The sequence below is a fragment of the Phalaenopsis equestris genome, unplaced genomic scaffold, assembly GCF_001263595.1.
Source record: "Phalaenopsis equestris unplaced genomic scaffold, ASM126359v1 Scaffold000684, whole genome shotgun sequence".
In the NCBI taxonomy this organism is placed as follows: domain Eukaryota; kingdom Viridiplantae; phylum Streptophyta; class Magnoliopsida; order Asparagales; family Orchidaceae; genus Phalaenopsis; species Phalaenopsis equestris.
The window spans coordinates 330,171-348,837 of record NW_018165124.1 but is presented as its reverse complement, the minus strand read 5'-3'; the positions used below and the strand labels follow the sequence as shown (position 1 = coordinate 348,837).

Genomic DNA, 18,667 nt, shown 5'->3' with positions numbered 1-18,667 from the left:
GGTTAGCAATCTAAATATTATATTTATCTGAGGTAGCAGGATAACATCTACATGCACAGGAACACTAGCATCCACTACCTGTTTCGTAAAGGGGTGAACTCTCTGAGCATGCATATACAAGCATCCATATATAAGTTATTTCATTCTTCATAACATACATTCTTCTCTTATGAGACACTTAAATCTATCTACTGACAAATAAATGCAATCTTACTGTATCTATAAGTCATGAAATAAACTGATAAATATGTACATTTATCAAAATTCTAAAGATCAAACAATAATATGACATATATATAAGTGATCATGCAAGAAGCTAACATGAAGATCTCTACTATAATATAAGGGTAATGCAAAAATCTGATGTATTCCTAAACAATATTGTTATGCAATTATGTTTCACATGCATACTTCATGCATAATGATTATGAATAATAGAATATAATTTTACTGACTTAAGATAAAAATAAAAAATACAAGCAAGAATATATTCAAAAATAAAAAACATTACTGTAACTCAAAAACAGAATTACTCACCTTAACCTAGCTTGCTTGTCTCACAGACTCCGTATGTCCAATCTTAGGTCCAAATGCTCTTCAACCTTATTGTTATAAATTAATATTTCATTAATTATTAATTTTAAATTAAATATATCAAACTTTAACTTTAATCAAAATAAACATTTTTGCTTCAAAGTGATTCACTTATCAATCTCAAACTAAACAATTGTTTCTTCCATTACCCCCTGATTTCAATTAAACCTACTATTAACCTCCTGATTTCAATTAAACCTAAACACAGTCACACACACGCAGATATATATATATATATATATATATATATCATTAATTAAAAAAAATGATTACTCTTCCCTTAAAGGCTTCATTTGCTTCCCTGCACACAAGGCTCCTCTTTTCTCCTTATGGTTCGACTTGGTTCGGCCTTCTAGCTTTTTTTATTCTTATGATATTGAATCATTTATAAATACTTAACACCTTTAATTAAATTTGTTAATTCAAATTTTTAGATTGACCCCTTTCATCACTATCACTAATCTTCCTCATCTTGAAACTCAAATCCAATATTCATTTCTTCAATATTTCTGATTATAATTAGCAATATTTAAAGTAAAACTCATGACATTATTTTAACTTATTATTGCATATTCTAGTAGAATAAAAAAAAAACCCTAACATGATCGGTTTGCTTCCTCTCGTACAAAAGCACCGTCCGGCATGCACGAGCCTCTCGACCACCCTTCATCCTCCTCTACCCTTGCACGCGAGCACAATGTCAAAGCCGCCCGACCTCCCTTCTTTCACCAGCAGACAAGTCACTCGGCCTCGACTGAGGCTTCCCATTCCTCGTGCGCGAAAGCTTCGCCTTCTCCTCTGCTCGAACCAGCAAGCTTCTGCTCAAACCCGCAAGCTCTTGCTTCGTATGGGAGCGCTCGACTAGGGTTTATCAGGTCGATTCTCCATTTCACACACAACTTCATCTCCTCCTTCAGCCACACAAGTGTCGAGACATTAACAGATGAACATGGTGTCTTCCTTTTCTTCTTCCTCTTCTTCTTCTCTTCTCCTTCTATGGTTTCGTCTCTCGCTCTCTCTCAGTTTTATTAGTTCGAAAAGAAAAGATATACGACTCTTTAAGTTGTAACTGAAAGATGCTTCCATTCAAATTATTATTATTATTATTATTATTATTATTATTATTATTATTATTATTATTATTATTATTAAAATTTCAGTTATTACATGATAATTGTCGGGATAGCAACAATCAGACACACCACATTGTTAACCCCTTGTGATGTGCTCCATGTTACCATTTACATGTAACTTTTTGTCCACTAGTAACTATAATTATGACCATTAGTGTCGAGCAAATTTCTACTTTTCTTAGTGTGAGTTTTAGAAATTGACCCCTAAGAGAAAGATGGGCAATGCGAGAGGAAAAGATGAACTATATTATTTTGACGATAGACTTGACTCGAGTGGACAATATCGAAGTACTTAAGTACTTGTTTAAAATATATTTTTATTTCCAAAAAAAATGATATTATGTAATGACGGTATAAGTTATGTCATCATAACATTTACTATTTAAAATATTTATTTCCCAATTTATTTTAGAATAAAAATGTCTTCTTTTCAATGTGAAGTTTGTCAGTTTATTAAGCATTACCGCGCGACTAACTATATCATTTACTCTAATTCATAGTAATATTTGGCGTCCTTGAAAATGGTTACATGTTATGATAAAAATAATTTGTGACATTTATTGATGTTCACACAAGCTTAAGTTGGTTTATTTAATGAAAGAAAAATCAGAAACGAAAATAATTTTAAAAAAATTACCATGGTGCAAACGCAATTTCAAAAAAAAATAAAATATTATGAAGTAATAATGACTTAAAATATTTCAAAAATATTTTCGATCAATTTTTCTCCAAAAAGAAATAATTAATCAAAACTCTTGTATCGACACCTCACAATAAAATAGTATGACTGACAAAAAATAAACACTTATTGAAAGTTGTTTAGGCATTAATTTTTGTCAATCAAGTGTGGAATACTTTTAAGATGAAGTCATTCTTACTACGATATTCTTCAAAAATGGAACACCAAATAAGGTTTTAAACTTTGAAATATTTATTGATATTTTCCATAAAATTTATCTAACAAATCAGTTTCTTCTTTTTTACTATTATCTCGTCCACATTTATAGTCATAATCAAAGGAAACTTGAATCATAAGCCAAAAAAAATTTCTTTGTTGGTTGTACTCCCACTCAAAAAGGGATATAAAAATTTTGATCCCATTTCTAAAAAATATTTCTTACCATGGATATCAACTTAATTAAATTATAACTTTATTTCACGCTCATCTTCAAATGGGGAACATAATAAAAATTCGACTATTACTTTTCAGGATCTTTTCCAAAACAAATATTCATAATATACCTCTCTAACCTTCAATATTAAACCTTAAAATTCAAGCTACATTAAATTAGAAGAAAGTAGGTTAGTGAAGACAATTCAAAACTTTCTACAGTACCATTTCGTGATTTTATGATCTTGTAACGACTAATAAAGAAAAAAAAAAGAACTTTGACCTTGGTATCATTTGGCATTGTCTGCTTGTGTCAAAGGAGACTCAAAAGAAAGACTTAATTGATTGTCAGGGGATTCACACAGATCTATGGCATTGATTACTTAGAGACATTTGTCTCTAATCGTAAAACTAAACTCAATAAAAATTTTTCTGTCACTTGCAACTAATCTTGTTTCCCCCCTACAATAATTGGATATAAAAAATGATTTTCTCAATGGAGACTTAGGGAAAAAAAGGTATATATGGATGATCCTTCAGAACTTAGCAAAAAGTTTGGCACGAAGATATATAAACAAAATAAAGTTATATACAGGTTTAAGCAGTCACCAAAAACTTAGTTTGAGCAATATACTTTGTTTGTTCAAAATTAGGGATACACTCAAGGATAAAAAGAATATAAAATATTTTTTAGACATTCATAAGACGAAAAAATAATCATACTGATTGTGTATGTGGACGACATAATTCTCACTAAGATATTTCCTAAACATGGAGGTTGCTCAAAAATTGTTGTTATTGGTCTTCAAGAAAACTGGGCTGAATGGCTGTAGACCTGTTAATACCTCAATTGAATCCAATAAAAAATTGGGAAATGAAAGGAATGTGATATAATGAATAGAGTTCAATATCAAAAGTTTGTGAGAAAGTTGATATATTTGTCATATACACGGCTAGATATTGTCTTTGTTGTAGTTTGATAAACTAGTTTATACACCGCTAAATATTCATATATGATATTTTAATATATTCCAAGTTTCTAACTAACAATAAAGAGGAGCATACCCAACATACCAGAGGAGTGTTGAATATTCTTTAGGAGAATAAGGGTATGAAAAAACAACGTATCATTTGTGTAGATTATTTTTTTGTGAATTCTGCAAATGTTGGGGCAAATAATAGATTAGCTAAGGCCGAGTACTGCTATGACGGATTATAGTGCTCTTAATCAAGTTGGTTATTATCAGAGATTTGTTAAAAGTTTGTCCAGCATTGTTGCATCTCTTGCTAAATTAATTTGCAAGTCAGTGAAGTTCGTGCATTTTTTAATGCCTGTGAGCATAGTTTCTAGAGACAAGAATTGTGTGACATCAACTTTTATTCTCACCATACCTTCTAGCACATGAATTTTAGATCTATAGTAATTCTTCAGATCAAATCTTGGGATGTGTCCTAATGCAATATCAAAGAGATAGCTTACACCTCTAAATAGCTTAAGGTGCACGAGAAGAATAACTACTTTACTCATGTTCCAGAGCTAACTATAGCAATTTTTGTATTGAAGCTCTGAAGACATTATCTTTATAATTGAGATTTTTGTCGATCATAAAAATTTGAAATATCTTTTTAAATGGAAAGAGTTGATCTTGAGACATTGGTGATAGCTAGAGTTGGTGAAAGAGTAAAAATACATAAACAATACACCTATTTAAGGAGAACATGATCGCAAATGCTTTAAGCAAAAACTCTTACACATAGGTAGCTTGAAAGATCACTCGGGAACAATAGCCAGGACTTAAAATAGAGCAACTTCGGGTTGAGGTAGTACCTTAAAATGCAAGTACAGCATATATCACATGACTAGTCAAATTATAATAGTAGATCAAACTCTTAGAACTCATTAAAAATAATGAATTGATGCATCTAAGAGAGCAAGTCAAAATGGATTAAAGCCCATGGATCATACAAACTACATTCCAAATTATAAGACCTCAACAGAAGATAATTCAAAAAGAACACTACATTTCATATTTTGTTCACCCAAGAAAAACAAAAATGTATTAAGATCTTAAGAAATATTTCTGGTGATCTAGCATAAAGAAAATGAAAGATTTTGTAGCTAAGTTTTGACTGGCTGGATAGTCAAGACCAAATATTAGATTGCAATCCCTTCCTATTCAAGAATAAAATAGAAGATTGCAATCAACTTTGTAATTAATTTGCCTAAATCAAAACAAGATCATGATGTAATTTGGGTTCTCGTTAATATTTTTATCAAGACTATATATTTCCAACCAATTAGAAGGGATTGCTAGTAATGATCTAAAAGGACAATATTTTTCGACTCGGTGAGATTTCAATCACCATGTCTAATCAAATATAAAAAATTAAAATTTGGCTAGGAAAGAAATACAAAACCTTTGGGCATAAGATTGACCTCCGATAATATATTGCATTCTCAGATAGATGACTAATCTGAGAGTACTATTCAAACATTAAAAAAACTGTTAAGAGCTTGCACTCTTAACTTTAAAGGTAGTTGCGAGAATTCCATTCCATGTGTAGAGTTCACTTACAATAATAAATTTCAGGCTATCATCAACATGGCATCGTATTAGACTCTTTATAGAAGAAAATATATCTCCTTTATGTTAGTCTGAGGTTGATGAGAAGAATAAGATCAATCAAATTTGAGTATGATTGCCATCAATTCAAGAGTGTTGTAGAAAATAATTTGACTATAAGCACAAGAAAATTAAATTTGAGATTAAAAATCAGGCCTCCTTAATATTTCATCTATGCATAAATGCATAAATCTACATACAAGAAAATTAAATTTGAGATTCAAAATCAGGCCTACTTAATATTTCATCTACGCGTAAATGCATAAATCTACATGAGTCGACAATAGTGGGAAATTTTAGCCTCATGGTCATTTTAAGTTTGTTTAGGAGAAGAAAAATTTATTCCTCTTTAATTTCCTTAGAGTCGATTATAAGAAAAATAACATGGAGATACCCCAACATTAGTAAAATCACAAAATTAGCCACAAAATCTCCATGCTAGAAAAATGAAATAGAAATTACCAATAATATATATTCGAAAAGCAGAAACTACTAAAAATAGAAAATAATAATAATAGAAGATACCAACGACAGAAATTTCTAAAATTTCAACACCTCCCGCAAGTTGGAGCATTGATATATATCGCAGCCAACTTGCTTACAAGAAACTAACAACTAGGCCAGAAAAGTTTTTTGATGATAATATATGCTATTTGTTGCGCTTATGGAGTGAAAGTCATGCAAATGGCTCCACAATCAATCTTTTCTTTTATGAAGTGTTTATCAATCTCCATATGATTTGTTCGATCATATTGCCTGGATTTTCTATAATGCTTATGGCACTGTCACGATACAATTTCATTGGCATGTTTATCAAGATCCACAACTCTTCAAGAATTCTCTTCAGTCATAGCACTATATTAGTCATAAGGCGATATTCTGCCTCGGCACTACTCCTTGCCACCAACTTCAGTTTCTTGCTTCGCCTGGTAACCAGATTTTCCCTAGACATAAGTACAATATCCGGACGTCGATCTCCTGTCAACAACTGAGCTCGCCCAATCAGCATCAATGTATGTTTTTATGTTTTGTTGTGTAATCTTGTGAAAGAGTAAGACTTTGTCTGGTGTGTTTTTTAGGTATCTGAGAATCCCGTTAACTGCTTCATGGTGTTTCACATAGGACAAATGCATAAATTGACTTACCAAATTCACAGCAAAGACGACATATGGTCGTGAATGTGATAAATATATCAAATTTCCCACCAACTTTTGATATCAAGTTAAATTCATTAAGTCGCATTCCTTCCCATCTCCCGGTTTTTTATTAGGATCAATTAGAGTGTTTGTAAACCTACAAGCACTCATCCTAGTTTCTTTTAGAAGATCAAGAACGTACTTCCATTGAAAAATAACAATCCATTTTTTCGATCTCGCAACCTCCATGTCAGGGAAATACCTCAGCGATCTTAAGTCCTTAATCTCAAAAACTGATGATAGAGAAGTCTTCAACTAGTTCATTTCAAATAAATCCTCTTTAGTGAAATTTATATCGTCTACATACACAATCAGTATGAACATCTCCCCATCTTTTGAATGTCTAAAGGACATTGTATGATCTCTTTATCCTTGAGTATACCCTTGATATTTTTTAAATAATGTAAATTTGTCAAACCACGGTCTAAGTTACTGCTTCGACCCGTAAAAGAAAATTTTAATTTGCACGTCATAGTCAGAACTATTATGGAATGAAATTTTGCGACAGGGGAGAATATCTCTAAACAATCAATGTCATAAGTCTGGATGAATCCCCTAGCAACCAATCAAGTCTTTGTAGCATTCTAGGAAACCATCAGAATTATAATTATATGTGAACACCCATTTGCATCTGACAATTTTCTTCCCTTTAGGTAGATTAAACAATTTCTCAGTCTTTTTTTTTCCAGAGCTTTCATCTCCTTGTAGATAGCCTCCTTCTACATAAGAACTTACAAAGCATCCTGCACAATATTATGAATCTCCATACAAAATATATATTAGGTAAAAAGAGACCGAAAATGGGTGAGAATTTTTCATATGACACATAATGAGCCTATGGATGTTGGATGCAAGACCCCACCCTCTTACAAGCAACGATGGGAAGAATGGAATCATTAGACTTACGATTAGAACTAGACTCAGGTTCAAGATTAAGAAATTCAGAACCCGAAGATAAAGTAAACTAGTCATGGGTTAAAGGCTCGGTACCTAGAAGTTCTATGGATTCTGGGTAGTGAGTTAAATTTGTTCAGTTCTATAAGTATCTAGAAGTTCTATGAATTTGGTGACTCTTTATTTTGAGTTGTCCTTTGCCGCGAGTAGAAAATTTCAAGTGGAACTAATGTCGTAATTATTTTTCTTATTTCCTCTTTGTTAGTTGTTATATGATTATGAATATCATGTGATATGTGATCGCACTATAGGAAGATCTGAATCATCATGAATATCTAAAAGACACAATCCACTTTCTCTTGATATAATATAGCTTGAATTTTCAGGTTGAACAATCAAGATTGGGGAGATATTATTTTGAGTCTTCGGTTTAAGAAAATCATGAAAAATCGTAGCCCACTCTTTATTTTATCTCTCCTTGAAGATGAGATATAAAAAAGGACTGTACTTAAGAAAAAGCAACATCCGTAGTAATGAATATTTCTTTTAGAAATATGATAGCAGCATTTATACCCCTTGTTCATAGGAGCAGAACCAATAAACACATTTTTTAGCTCGGGGTTCAAGGTTTCCTTGATTATGACTATGAATGTGAACAAATATTGTACACCCAAATATCTTTAAAGGTAAAAAGAACAAGAGTCAATTTGTTGTGTAAATTTTATAAAAAATATCAAAGAGTCTTTCAAAGTTTAAAATTTTATTGAGTGTTCTGTTTATGAGAAATGTAGTAGTTTTATTGAGTGCTCTGTTTATGAGGAATGTAGTAGTAAGAATAGCGTCATCACAAAGATATTTTGGCACAATTTATAAATAACAATGTCTGAGCTGCTTTCAATAAGTTTTTGTTTTTCTTTCAATCACACTATTTTATTGTGAGGTGTCAACACAAGAATTTGAAGGACTGTTCCTTTTTCCAAAAAAAAAAAATTATCCAAAATATTTTTGAAATACTCTAGACCATTATCACTCAGTAATATTTGAATTACTTTTTAAAATTATGTTTGTACTATGGTGTAAAAAAATTTTCTCATTTCAGAATTTTCTCCTCGATTACACCCAATTTAACCTTATGTAATCACTAGTAAAGGTTAAGAACCATTTTTTTCTAAAGTATGTAGAATACTAGTAGAATGTTTAAAAACACCTCAGATATAATTATAAATCAGAATAAATTGTATACATAGTTTATAAATTTGGAAAATAAAAGATGCACGATGATATTTGACAAACTGAGAAACTTTGCAATGGAAAGATGACAATTTTTTATCCTGAAATAAATTGGGAAATAAGTATTTTAAATACTGAAACTTATAATGACCTAACATATAATGTCATAACATAATATCCTTGTCTTTCAAAATAAATTTCAAATTTAACATTGATATTGTCGATTCGCATCAAGCCCTTTGTCAAAATAAAAGTCCAACATTTTTCCTTAGCACTGTCAATCATCCTCTTAGTAATAATTCCTATTACTCAAAACAAAAAGACTAAAAATTTCCTTGGCTTTGATGATCAAAAGTAATTTTACTAATTGATAAAATATTGCAAAATAAATTGAGAACATGGAGCACACCATGAAGGATTAACAATGAGGTGATTTTAACGGTTCTTCACTGATAATTATCAAAAAGGAATCATCGATAATTTTGACCTTTTTATTACATGCAGAAGGTCCATATGATTAAAATAATTTAGAACCAGTCATATGATTACCTGCACCACAATCAATAATCCAAGAATGAACAAAAGTAAGATTAACACTTAACAATGTATTGACTAGTACCCTTATACACTTAAGAACAAAATGAAGTCAATGACAATTTTGGACATTGAAATAACTTTTGCGAGTGCTCTAATTGCTCCTTGGTGAAAGGAACTGCATAAGTGTTGATAAAAGGCTCTTGAGTTTCATCAATAGTGGTTTGATAAACATAACCTTCATGTTTAAATTTAGTTTTCAATTTGCAGGTTTACCATGAAATTTTCAACATGCCTCTTCTGTATTTCATGACATTTTTCAATGCTTGCACCACTATGAGGATGAGTGGCTTCGAAATTAGTAGAACTAATAGAAATGGTGGAATTTCTTTAGGCATTGATCATTGTCGACTTATATGACATCACGAGAGAAGTGAACAAGAACTAGAGTGAGGTGTGCAACTCTCGGTTTCCACGACTTCGGCACAAGGTGAGAGGACGGCTAGGGTAAGCCAAATCAGGCCAAACAATCTGCTGCTTTAGCCAACCAAAGGGAAGATGAAGCCTATAGTAGAGGAGAAATCCGGTCAAATAGATCGTGATTGAGAAAGAGGAGAATCCTACCAAGAAGAAACTCAAGGCAGAGAAGCTTCCAAAAAGGATGGGATGAGCATAGAGTTGTGTCGTCTTATAGAGACTCTCGCTAGTTTATATACTTGTTTTCATGTTTCTATTTATTTAGTTTTTGGTTATTTCTCTTGATGTATTAGTGTATGAACTCCAATTATAAAACACAATAATCTTTGTTTATTCTTACTATTTGTATTACTTATTTATGAACTTTACTCTTGCGAGTACAAAATAAATTTTCATATCCATTTATGAAGTCCCATATTGTCAGGTTGTACCGCTTCCAAAACAAGATGTTGACCTCAATTTTGGTGAGGTCTCTTCCTCTTCTTAGAGCCTCGGATCTAGCCTTAAAATTTCCTACCGACTCTCTTAGAGGACTAGTATGGGGCCCGCACCAACTAGAAATTCGAGCTACTTCTTGTCTCTTTGCAGTTCCATATGATCAGTTCTAAATCCTCAACACTTAATAAATCCTCAACACTTAATCCTCAACACTTAATTGAGTCGATTAAAACCAGCACGACGAAGCTCGAGTCGAGTACCCATAGGATCTAAAGCCTTAGGAAACCCTTTATGTCGCCGCGTGCTTGCATGATTCGCGAATACCACAGTGCACACGTCGACGCACACAATTATTGAAATTCACGTCTCCAGCACCCGTAGGAGGCTTCACGATTGATCACGACGATTATTTTAAAAGAATTCAATTTTGATGCGTTTTCGACCCGACCATCGATTAAGTCGTCCAGGCGATCACGGACCTCGCTGGCGCGTCCGGAACGTCGACTTTAGTTAGGAGGGACTCACACTTTGATATGGTTTCGTGCACGAACGAGAGATGTACAATTCGAGGAAATTTAAATATTATTTATACTTGGGGGGTATGTCTTGCGTTATATAGCTTGAGGGGATCTTTTATTTCCGCCTAAATCCCTAACTCAAGCACGCCACTGGCTTCCCCATTCAATCTAAGCCATACCACCGAGCCTTCCTCTCCTTCGGCTGATTCCCCCATCTCCTCGAGTCTTCTCCCGCATTCGATGACCCAGTCGCAAGCCGAGCCCCTTCACGAGCCCTAACCGCACCCTCCTCTTGGATTCTCTCCTTCACGTAACGAGGGGTTGACTCTTTTTCCTTCTCAACATTCTCTGCACGAGACGTTTCTTCCCAAAACATCTTGTGCTTCGTCTTGCTGCGCGGGAAGCTCCTTCAGGGTAGGTTGACTCTGGCGCTCTTGTTCCCTGAGGCACAAATGTGGCAATCCTCCTCCTTCCCGATAGTTCATTCCTCTGTGGCCTCTGTATGTGATTGTTTTTGCTTCTTGCTGGGATGAACGCTAGGTTGGCGGCACTCTCGGGTAGCTTCCTTGCTCTTCTCCCCTCTCTTCTGCGTGTAGAAAGGCTGGTGGGAGGGGATTGCTGAGAGGTGAGTAAATTTTGGGGCTTGGAGGAGGCTCTGCCGAAACTTCTTCTCGATTGGGGGCTTGTGGACTTGGTGTTTGAGAGGTTCTTTGGCTTTCTTTTGTTGTTTAAAAGAAGCTCCAGCGAGGTAGCCTCCCTCTCCTTCTCTGCTTTCTTTTTCCTCTTCTCTGCTCGATAGGGGTTGTGTGTGGTTTGTTTCATGTTGGAATCATTGTTGGTTATTGGACTTTTAGTTGGCTGAAATCGTTAGCATTTCCTGTTACCCTAATTTAAATACGTCATGTAGTTGGGTCAAGAAGGAATGTAGAAGGGCTGCTTACCTTCATTGATATCTCATGCTTGGTTTACTGTTGGTTATTAGCATGTTAATGAGCTTGCTGGGTATGTTTGAAATGCTCCATGACATCCAGCTAAAAAATGTAGATTTCTAGGAAAGAACACGGCCTAGTTCTTATGCATGTGTAGGCTCTTTCTTTGTATTTATCGTTATATTGATACCTGTATATTGAAGGCTGAAGGTCATTTTTTGCCTTGCAAGGCTGTGGTTTTCTCTTTTCTCCTCGCTGAAGTGATTTAATGCTGATGTTTTTCTTTGGAAATTTTATTTGGGGATTTAGTCATGTTTCCTGTTACTCCCCCTGTTTGAACCGCATGCTGAATGAAATATTGGTTTTTGAAGGATTTGAAGAGGAATTGTTGGGGGCTTACGTATGTTTCTCTATTTTCTGTTATTTCCTACTGTTTGAAATGCATGCTAAAAGGAATGTTGGCTTTGGGGGTTATTTTCGTCTCTCTGTTTCTTATTATTCCCCCTATTTGAATATATGTTGGAACCTGTTTTAATGTTTTGAGAAGTTGGTTTTGTGGTTCAGTTTTGCTCCTTACGTCTACTGCCCCTGATCAAATATACGTTGGAATCTGTCTGGTGTCTTAAGCAGTTGGTTTTGGGGCTTGGTTTTATTTCCTGTTGGTGCCTCCCCATTCGAAACATATGTGAATAAAATTTTGTTTTTTAAAAGCTTTTGGAGTTTGTTTTGGTGGTTTGGCTTTGCTCCCTGTTGCTGTCTGTTGTCTGTTCAAAGTGCATATGCAGCTAGAACTTGATTTTTTTATGGCTTTTGGAATTCGTTTTGGGGGCTCGGTTTTGCCACTTGTGGCTTCCTCCCTGTTCGAAATACCTGTCGAATGGAAGCTTGGTTTTTAAGGCTGTTTTGGGATTTGTTTTGGGACTCAATTTCGCCCCCCTATGGCTACCTTTCCTATTTGAAAAACTCGTATGGCTGGGATATGGGTTTTGAGGCCTTGAAAGGGTTTATTTTAGGGGGTTTATTTTTGTTCCTTTTTGCTTCCTCTGTTCGAAACACCTGCAGAGGGTGTTGTTTGATTTTGGAGCTCTTAGGAGTCTTGTTTTGGGGTCTTGTGTTGCTTCCCCTAGCCATGAGCCCTCCTGTTGGTTCCTGGGTCTGGGTCTGGGTCTGGGTGTGGGGTTGGTGTTCACTCCTGGCGGCTCCTGACCATGAGTCTCCCTATTGTGTTCTCTTGTTTGTGTTGGGTGTTAGCTGGTGGCTTTCCCCTTTGGCTACCCCTATCCGTGAGCTTGTGGCTACTAGTTTGAGTTTGGTGGCTTCTCTTGCTGCTCTTACCCGAGAACCCTTGTTTGTGTCTATTGGTTCCTTTGTGCACCTCTTTGGCGGTCCCCTTGTTGTTCCTGGCCGTGAGTCGTTGCCTGTGTTTGTGTTGTGAGCTGGCGGCTTCCCTCTGCTACTCCTACCTGTGAGCTTGTGGTTGTGATTTCCCTTATGTTGGGCTCGGTCTGCCCTCTTAGTTGCCCTGGCCATGGGCACTTGTTGGGTTCCTCGTGTAGCGTTGGGTTTGTATGGCATGGGAAGCTTTTGGTTCGAGGTAGAATTGAATGTTTTAATGTTGGTATAATGGAACATTTCGATTCTCGTTATTTGGAAGAATTTAAATGCCCCTTTTTGAGAAAAGATTGGTTAAATGTTTGGAGTTGTTTCAGGGTCCAATTCTGCGGGTTGAATTGATTGCAATAAAAAAAGAAGAAAAAAAAAGAGAAAAGAAAATCTTTGGATATTTAAGAAAGGTTTGGGAATAGCTTGGAGGACTCTAAATTGTGTATTTCAGGGTTATTCCTTGCTCATTCGAGAAGTCCCATCAGGTGGAAGATTTAGGCTAACCGTCCTACCGCTTTGGCTTTTCTTTTCTAAATTAATTTTGGAGGTGGGTTAACCTTCTTTATTTTTTATTTATTACTTTTAGGTTCACTTTTTTTGTTTCTTGGTTTGGGTTTTAAATGCTTATGTCCAATAAATAAGTGCGCGTGTATAGCCCGGGCTATATATAAAACCATCAAGCAATGTCGTAAATTGGACGGTCGTTTTTAGGTATTAAGCCTTGATGATAAAGGCATTCGGTGGTAGAGCGGAATAATATTCCATCCTACGATATCGGGACTCAATCCAAGGACCCGGTGAAATGTAGGATGACAATATTATTCACGGACACCAGACTAGCAGGGCACTCTTACCTTCTTAGGTTGGTGGTCCCGGCCAGACGGTCCAATCGACTTGTGGACAATCATATTTTTATAAAAACTATAAGAACAGATACGTTATTTTCTAAAGTATTTTAGCTACCAAAATTGACACTACTTTTCTTGTATGCATGAAGTCTATATGCATGCTAAAATATAAATTTTAAATAATATAATTCGATTGTCCACTTGTCAATCGTCAGTATTGGGCTAAGAAGTACTTTTCTAAGTTGGTATAGTAGGACACATTTCTAGTTGAATATCGGGCTCTATACATACGGGTGACCGATAGTTGTCTTCGGAGTCCCTCGAAAATACCTAATTCTGAGTCTAACCCGACCCGAATGCTTACGGTCTTCTTTATTTATTCAAAATTTTTATATGCTTTCCTACGATTTTATCGAAATCTTTGTAAAGCACTTGTGATTTTTTTCTCCAGATTTTCCTCGTGTTTTCGACTGTTTTCTTCGAGTTACTGTGGGTCTTCTGTCGCTTTTTCTCGAGTCTTTTCAGGAGCCGCCGATCCGTCAGGTATATAAGTTTGTTTTACATTTATAGCGTTTATTTTTCCTGTTGCACACTTTACTGCATATACACATAATTCATGTCTGTAATAGTACTGTTTACTATTTACTGCATTTCGTAGCATGTTTCCTTTTATAATTCAAGTTGTTTCTACAGACTTGCAGGGGATTTTTAGGTTAGAGGACGGTAAGACACCTGGTTTAGGAGTTACCTCATAGCGAGCCACTGACCTAACAACTGTACATTTATACACACCACAACCCTGAGCCTATAATCAATCTGTTAAGAGCTAAGAGTAGTCTTCCTAAGAAGCGGAGCATGGAAGCAAGCGAACGGAGGGCGACGATCGAGACCACGACGACGGAGCGTAGGATGTCTCCTTAGAGTTAAGGTCCAATCGTAGGATAGTTGGGAAGTCACCGGGGTTCTCCCTGGATCTGTGACATCCCCTACCTTTCACTCCATTAACTCATAAAAATAACTGTTTATATTTTGAGTCTTTCTCTCTTGATTTCCTCATATTTATCCTTGGAAATCTAAATTTTGCAATCTTGAAGACAACCACTGATCTTAATCGAGAGTCTTCTTAAGTGATTTCAGTCATTAAAGATGTAATTAACTATATGGTTTTGCCTCTATAGGAAACTTAAGAACCAAGCTTAAAATAAATCCTATTTAACTTTCCATATTAAATAGGAAAACTTGTCGGCTTATAGAAAGGTTTCGCAGACCAAACGGACGTCACAGAGACGTCACAGATCTTTTAGTTTAGGTGGTTAAGTCTGTCAACAAGTTGTATGCATATCCTTCGGGATAGTGTACTATTTGTGGTATCGCGCTCAGCCTCCTAAACTATCAAATACGTGAGGTCAGTTCGGTCTCACTTTTCAAAATTAAAATCATATATCCTCGAAAATTATAATCATAATGATATATACCAATTAAATTAAATTCAAACGTCCCACCTTTTCGAGATAAAGCGGCCTACACGAGATACAGCATAATCAATCATGGAGGCTAACACTAATAAAAATCCTCAAACCAAATATAAAAACCCCATTGTGATGATGAAATCATTAGATAGTGCATATAACTACGTAATGTATGCCTTAAAATCCGCTAGCTCTATTGAACAACCAATGTAAAATCACAAAGTAAATGTGACTAGATATATAAGTGTAGAACCTTGGAAAATATAAGAGCAAGCATTGAGCATGAGAAATTAGGGAGCAGTGGCAAGAATCAAAGATGAGTGTACGAATGCTCAAGGATGGCTTCTATTGCATATAAGGTCATAATGGTTGATAGCTTGTGGCAACATTCAAGAGTTCGGCAAGATTCCGTAGTAGTGGATGCCTCTATGGTACAAGAACAAAGCCTTAAAAAAGTTTCAAAGGAAAGAGGAGACGATGCCTTAAAAAGTAATACACTGTCCCAACCAATCAGGAATCAAGGGGACATGCAAACAGGAAGACTAAAATATGATCCAACATGCCTACAGATTAAACAAAGAATTAGTAAGAAGTAGGCATGTTTGTTACAATATCTGTCAGCTAAAAGATGAGATCAGAAGACCAAGCTTGATATGGTTAGCAAAAACTGAATAATAATTAATTTGGTTTTGTTGTCTTTAACTATAGAACAAAGTAGATAAAAAAAACCTTTGAAACATCTACAAATAGATAGCACTGGGAATAAGAAGGTAATCAAGGATCCTCTTTCTTAATTTTTGTCATTCTCTTATTATAATACTAGAGGTGCTGGTTTTTGTGCTGTTTGAATGTTTGCTTAATTTTTAACCTGCAAGTTACGGAAGAACACAGCCAGAAATAATATCTTTTCGAGCAGATAAGAAGTGCAAAACAGATGCGGCACATAACGAACATTTGTCAGTGTCCTCTATGTTTGCACCAAGCCAGAATGCTAGAAGGCACAAAATTTATTTTGCATTTTACAGCACATACAAAAATGTTACTAATGTATTTACTCAACCCTCTAAACAAAAACACGCAAAAGATTGATAGCATACAATTAACTTTGCAGGTAAGATACTAGTGGTTGTAATCGTTCTCCAAATCATCTGGAATTGAAGCATGATAATTTGTAGAATTGGCAAATAAAATAGCACCCACAAATGAAGAAAAAAAAACTTCAAGGCTTACAAGAAAAGCTGATAGTGCCCGTGGTCCAGGGACGTAGCCACAAAATGAGCTAACAAATAAAGAAGCAAGGAAGAACAATAAAATTAACTTTACTCTATATAGGAATTCCTCCGCTTCAACACACTTTTCTGGTATGACAAAGAGCGCTTTTCTCGAATTCAGTACTTGGCGCTCCCATTCTTGATCCGCTCCAGCTCGATCAACGCAAGGATCCATAGCGGTGTTCTTTAAAATCACTAGCATTTTTTCCAGATTTGGGTCGATTTTTCTTTTTAGATCGTCCTCCTGAAACGATCGAGTTCGTCCTCTAGTCGTGGTGAGTAGTTCGACAACGAGGGCTTCGGCTTTGCTTCCCAGATCCGGAAACCTTAGCTCGCAGCAACCCATCAGTTGACTCAAGCGTTTAATGAGTCCAGATAGTTCAACTCCGTCACCTGCGTAGAACTGGCTATATGAGGCGATAGAGCTCGGTCTGGGCAACGACGCAATCCTGCGAAGGAAACGAGGAGGGATTCAAGGTCGCCGACGTCGAGGGGCTAATGGGAGTGTTCAGCTAATATTGTGAATCAGAGCATACGGAGGATGGTACAAAAGGCGGGATTTTGCCGTTGCCTTTAGGTTTTGCGCGCTATGGCGGAGGCGGGAGGTCGGAACGGTGGAAGGAAAACGAGGGAGGGGCCGGAAAGTGAAAAATATGCAGTGCTTTCTTATTTCAGTATCTTTTAGTTTTGATTTCATGTTTGCTTTATTTTTTATGCCATCATCAAAGTTATTTTTAGAAGTGATTTCGTAATATTTTTCTAAAATCTTTAAGATAAAAAATTGATTTTTTTCTGCCAGAGCTATTAAAATGTATTGCTACCAAAAAGTTAAAGTCTTATTATTTAAAAATAAAATAAATTTATAATAATCATCGCAATATATTTGAAATATAGCAACTTCACAGCTACTTCTTAAAACAGATGTAGCTGTCCCAAATACTCCCTCATGTAAAATAAGAGGAATTTGTAATTAAATTTTAAATAAAAATTAAACTTAAGTCTGACCTTAGCTCGCTTTGATTAGTCAAAACCTGAATAAACCTTACACCAAACACAGTCTGCCCAATGCCCAGATTTGCTCATTATGTACCAAATTGAATAAATAATCTCTCACAATTACAAACAAAATTATTAACATCAAAAGTCCTTCAAATATATTATAACTAAGGAGTAAACCTTGTCTTGAAGAATGGTAAAGGATGGTTCAAAACCTTTTAAACTCAGTTGACTCACCATGTATAACGAGGGAGCAAATAACGATGTCTTAGGAGAAGATGAATTCCTTACACTAAGCTCACAAAGAGGTGGGCATCAATGTAACCAATGGCATGTTAAATAAGAGAGGAGTATGCGGTGTGAGTGACAAGATTAGACATTGATGGATCAGCAACAATTTGCGAAAGAGAAGTGGAGTTTATGATGGGAGTGTTTGAGGGCAAGCATCATTGGACCCATGATGACATGTGACAGAAAATAGTAGTTCATGAAAAAGGTGTCAGGGACTAACATAGAAAAACCAACAAATCTATGCAAAAGAGAAGAGAAACGTATGGTGAGAGTGTTCGAGGTAGGCATTAATAGTTCAACAATAACATACAATGAAGAAGATTTGCTCTTAGCAAGTGTGAATGGAGTAGGCATTGATAGATTGATGGCAACATGTAATTAAGAAAAGGCGTTTAGAACAATCCATAATCCCAATCGAACCTTGGTGCAAACCACCAATCAAAGGTTCAAACCAATTTCAAAGACCTTTAACTTAAATAAATAGTTATTAAATAAAACAAAATATCTCTTGTTGTTGGTAATTTCAATGAAAAAAATTTCAGGCATATTCTATTAGAAAATAAATAGTGGGGAAATTTTCCAAGATACATGAATTATAAGGGTATTAAAGTCATATTTCCAAATTAAATTTGAATTTTACTTTAAACTTTTTTCCAAACAACCCTAAATTTGTATAGCAAGAATTTGGATAATATCCAATTATTATGATAATGAAAAGTATTTAAGAAAAA

At 35.2% G+C, this 18,667-nt stretch overlaps 1 protein-coding gene across 3 annotated transcripts in view; it reads right to left on the bottom strand.

Annotated features, from left to right (window-relative positions):
* LOC110030237 (AT-rich interactive domain-containing protein 2-like) overlaps positions 1-17,357 on the bottom strand; it is a 44,975-nt gene extending 27,618 nt beyond the window's left edge. For 2 of the 3 annotated variants that reach the window (XR_002294634.1, XM_020732854.1), the window contains exons 1-2: positions 16,697-17,357; positions 4,591-4,666 (exon numbers count right to left, since the gene is read on the bottom strand). Coding sequence is in view for 2 of the 3 variants with exons in the window: in XM_020732854.1 (XP_020588513.1) it covers positions 4,591-4,666; positions 16,697-16,995 (375 nt within the window). In the remaining variant the exon portion in view is untranslated. The remainder of the gene's footprint in view (positions 1-4,590; positions 4,667-16,696) is intronic. The other variant, XM_020732855.1, reaches the window with a different exon arrangement.
* Between the last annotated feature and the right edge of the window lie 1,310 nt (positions 17,358-18,667).